The sequence below is a fragment of the Cyprinodon variegatus genome, unplaced genomic scaffold (genome assembly GCF_000732505.1).
Source record: "Cyprinodon variegatus isolate N-32 unplaced genomic scaffold, C_variegatus-1.0 Scaffold1873, whole genome shotgun sequence".
Lineage (NCBI taxonomy): Eukaryota > Metazoa > Chordata > Actinopteri > Cyprinodontiformes > Cyprinodontidae > Cyprinodon > Cyprinodon variegatus.
The window spans coordinates 11,107-15,498 of NW_015152326.1; the positions used below are offsets into that span (position 1 = coordinate 11,107).

The 4,392-nt window shown below is 41.1% G+C and overlaps 1 protein-coding gene across 1 annotated transcript in view; it reads left to right on the plus strand.

Moving 5' to 3' along the window:
* The window catches only part of LOC107104755, a gene marked incomplete at its 5' end in the record, with an annotated part of 13,729 nt that overhangs the window by 6,625 nt on the left and 2,712 nt on the right, over positions 1-4,392 (plus strand). Inside the window, 3 exons of the mRNA XM_015404842.1 lie at positions 207-258; positions 925-1,077; positions 2,601-2,774. Coding sequence (XP_015260328.1) covers positions 207-258; positions 925-1,077; positions 2,601-2,774 — 379 coding nt within the window. The remainder of the gene's footprint in view (positions 1-206; positions 259-924; positions 1,078-2,600; positions 2,775-4,392) is intronic.

A 4,392-nucleotide genomic window follows, 5' to 3' on the forward strand; every position in this document is an offset into this window, starting at 1 on the left:
CCCCAATAATTTCCAGAACCCTGCAGAATGACACTAACAGAAATGATAGTAGCAGAACATTTTAACAAAGCAATAGGAATTCACCACAGTGATGCAATCACCATTTGAAGGTGGGTAATCCAGCGTCTCCCTGCAAAGTGGGGATATTTTTCCATTAAAATGCTTTGATTTTGTTAGAAAAAACATGTGCATTTTCCCCCCTTCAGATGGCTGTGGGGCAGTTTAAGTTGGTTGATCAAGACGGCCTTCAACAACAAGGTTTGTTCCATCTGAGAGGAGCCTGGGAAATGATTTTGCAAGCAGACTTCCAGCAGGTTTGGTTGTTTTAGACGCTTCTAACTGCAGAATCAACAAGACTGCATGAAGGGATGCTGACTTACTGTGAAAAAGTCTCTGTTCCAAGATCAGCAGGTTTATTCTGAGATCAGCCTTTAGGAAATTCTCCATCAGGCATCACTAGTCATGAATGAGAAGCAGCTCACTTAAAAAAAAGTTATTTTTCAATAAAAAAGGTTTTTTTCTTGCATTTAGGGGGTAAGTGAGACACTTTTACAATGAAACAAGACAATTACATTAAAAATAAGGAAAACATTGTATTGTCTTATTTTAAGTCCATATAATCTAATAATTAAAAATACTTGTTCCATTGGCAACCAATCTAATTTACATTTTAGAATTAAAGGTAAATACAATTAATTTAAGAAAATTTTACTTATTGATTGACTGAAATTCTCTGGAGGAGGGGCTCCTTGTCTCTCCGTTAAGCCTTTTGATGTATTTCTTTGACTTTTTTTTATCCCACCTGAATATTTATAAACAAAGAATCATTGATAACGAAGATAGCGTAATCTTGAAATTTTTTATTACTTTTGATTAAATACAGGGATGAGTCGGTAAAGTGTGTCTCTTACGGTTTGTCTGCAGGCTTGTTCTGTATTACTGGCAAAAAAGATCAACAGCATGTTGAAGAGCATCAGTACGGAGATGAAGCTGGAGGATAACTATAACTTCACCATCAGCTATGCCTTGAGTGAAAAGATTAGGGTGACCTCCACCAGCATCGACGTGCCTTTTAAAGTGAGAAATAGTTAAACAATCTTCCTGGAAATGAAGTTTCCGTCTTAAAGGAAATGTCTGGTCAGCGAGGAATAATTAATGGATCAAAATTTATACCTAAAACTAATACGTTTGCGGGGATTTAATTAATTTAGTGAAGACAATAGTTTTCGTTGCGATCACTGAGTCTGGAAGCGGCCATTTTTTCCCAAATATAGTAGCCCCTCCCTCCTGCCATCTTCCAGCAGTGACGTCACGGTGCGGTAAGCCTAGCGCCATTCTCCCCGCTTTACAAGCTAAATCAATGGGAACTACTAGACACATCTAACCTGACAACAGCCAGATGCATGTCTCGCTCCGCCTAGCTCCACTCACATACATCTGGGAACCCGCCATAGGAATTGCCTTTACTGAAGGCTGGGCCTTATCAAAACTCCTTGCATATGATTGGATAAGCCACTTGTCTGTCATCTTTATTGACGTGCTATTTCAATCACTCACACCGAAGCTAACCCGTGACGCTGTGAGAGGAGGAGCCATTTGGTAGATCAAGCTCTTGCCAAATTCGGTCGGGAGAAGGGCGAAAACATCGTTTCCACCAACAAAAGCCTTCAAAGCCGTTCTCTGATGTTCTTTTAATGAAACAATATCAGATAGATTGGACAACACAGAAGAAATAGCAGCATCAATGCTAACGCTTGCTTCCTCAATGCGAGCCGCCATTGTTGTTGGAATCTCACGGTCGCTTCTCCACTCCAGGACACACCCACCCTGCGTCCTGATTGGACAGACCATAAATTCGGTTGGAGAAATCACTTTCAATGAGCGAGTTCCCAGATGTATGTGAGTGGAGCTAGGCGGAGCGAGACATGCATCTGGCTGTTGTCAGGTTAAGACACATCTGCAATCAACAACAATTATTGAAGATTTCCAGAGGACTTCACCACTGAAATTCACCAGAGCTATAGTGAAACTGACAATGCCCACGTGCATGGCAGCTGGATGCTGGAATACATCGGGTAAAAGTGGAAAAAAGAGTTATTCCACCTTTCTGATTCCTGATCCTCCACGGACGGGTTGGTCGTTGGATCGCCAACTTGAAGAGGGAGGATTTGCCATCGAACTTCTGGCCAGAGAAAAAACCCGTAATATGTAGCCAACATTTGGAAGAAGAATGTTTTCAAGATGACTTGGATAATAGCGCGTTGTGACAAACACCAGATACAGCACTGGGACTTGATCAACAGCCGATACCGCACCGTGACGTCACTAACCAGTAGGTGGCAGTAGTGTTCTTTGACAAACATGGATGCCTCCAGTAAAGCACATTCACATGAAAATTACTCTGAATTAAAAACACTGATCATTTATTGAACAGGATGGAATCATTTCGTATTTAAAGGACTTTTCAAAAGTATGAATTCTGAATATGAGCGGATTTTTCCTTTAAAACCCTGGAGATCTGATGCAAGGCCTTGTTCTCTCTTATTTTTGAAAAAAGGTGTTGTTCTCTGTGTTTGAAGGTAAACTTTGTTTGTTTTTAGGGTTTGGTTTTCAGGCAGGGGGAGTCTATCAATGGCTCCTTAATAAAGTCCGGATCAAATCCAGTCTGGAGTGACGCTAACTGGATGGCCTATATCTGCATCTCTGAGTTTCTGTTCAACAGTGCTGCGATGTCACTCTATGAATCAGGACCGTTTCTGCTCAAAGACCTGGAGGTAGGACGCTTTCCTTTTCACTCATTTTTATTCTTGTGTTTTACTTTCGCATGTTACTGCTGTTTGTAAAGATGATCCTAGATTTCAGAGAAACATCTTTAAGAGCCAGGAAGGTAAACGTTAAAATAGAAGAACTACTGCGCTTTATCCAGAGAATCTGGCTTCCTTCAGTCAGCCGTAGACTTTATCACTAAATAATTACATTTGAATAGCCTCCTCCCAGTATTTTGCAAGAATTTGTTGATGAGCATATATTCCAAACACCCATGAAGGAAAGCTCATACCTCTCAGGTTTTGAATTTGAAAATACAGGAAATTTTACTACATCTGCTGCGAGCCGTCCAACTCTCCCAGTCAAACTTCGGCATCCATTATAGATTAAGACATGTGCACAAGAAATCTAAAATAAACACTTGTCAACTAATTGCAAACTACAGTAATTTATCCTATTTTGATTTGCGATGCTAGCGACAGTTTTGTTGTAGGAGGCAGTAGAATGTTTTTTCATAATAGAATAATTTAGGAAATTTACAGAAGGTTGTTAATATGGTAGGATGGTGACAGAAGCGTCGAAATATGATCGTTTCCTGGCACAAACAGGACACTTGACGGCAATGCAAACAATCCAAACCGATTTATGCTGCATTTTATTGTTTTGACAGACGCATTCTGAGGCGCTCCCTCTAAGTAGATCAGCTTTGTGAATCCTATAACCAAATTTTATGTTTCTCAAGGCTGAATCCAAGCCTAACCAAGTCAGAACCGATTCAGGGAGACAAACACTGTAAAGAATTGGTGATCCTTGAGATGCTTGGACAAGGTAATGAAAAGGGCGTCTACAGTGACCAATGTTCACCATTTGGGAGGAGGTTGGAAGCCAAAATCAAGGAGTACGGAAAGAAGATACCAACTCTCTGACCTCAAGAGGGGATCTTCTGGCAGAGGGATGCGGCAGTATTACAAACAGATTCCCATTCCTGAGGCCGTGGAAACTGCAAGGCAAAGACTTCAAGCCTTGGCAGCCTGATTGAGGAGGTGCACCGAAGACATGGAAGCCAGACGAATAAACTGCTGTTCTGCAATAAACCAGCTCAGGTGTTATTACCCAGTTTTAGGGTAATAACACACGACCCAACCCACCAAGGCTGGGGATTGAACAACACTGGAAAGGATTATATGAGAAAGAAGCATCACATAAGAATTATGCTCAATGGCTAAAAGACCCAATAGCGGACTATGCTAACCTCCCGCTAATGAATATTACAGTGGCAGACCATAGACTCTCAGGGAGAACTGAAGCCCAGACACAATCCACACCTACTGGCTGAAGAAGCCAACTTCTTTCCATCAACACCTAGCAGCAAAAATGTTACATTAAAATCTGGCCAGTAATGTAACGTATCCAACTGTGGACCCTGATACAATCAGACACAAAAGAGAACAGTTAAAAGTTTAATTATAGAAATCTAGAGAACTCTGGAGTGGGTTTAACCAAGGTAGCAGGAAAAACTGGGAGGGAGAGAGCAGGTTAGTGACCGACAGGTGATTCAGAGGATCTTCAAACCTTCTTCTGAATCCAGCAAGTATTTCGAATCAATAGCTTGGAATCCTTAAAGAG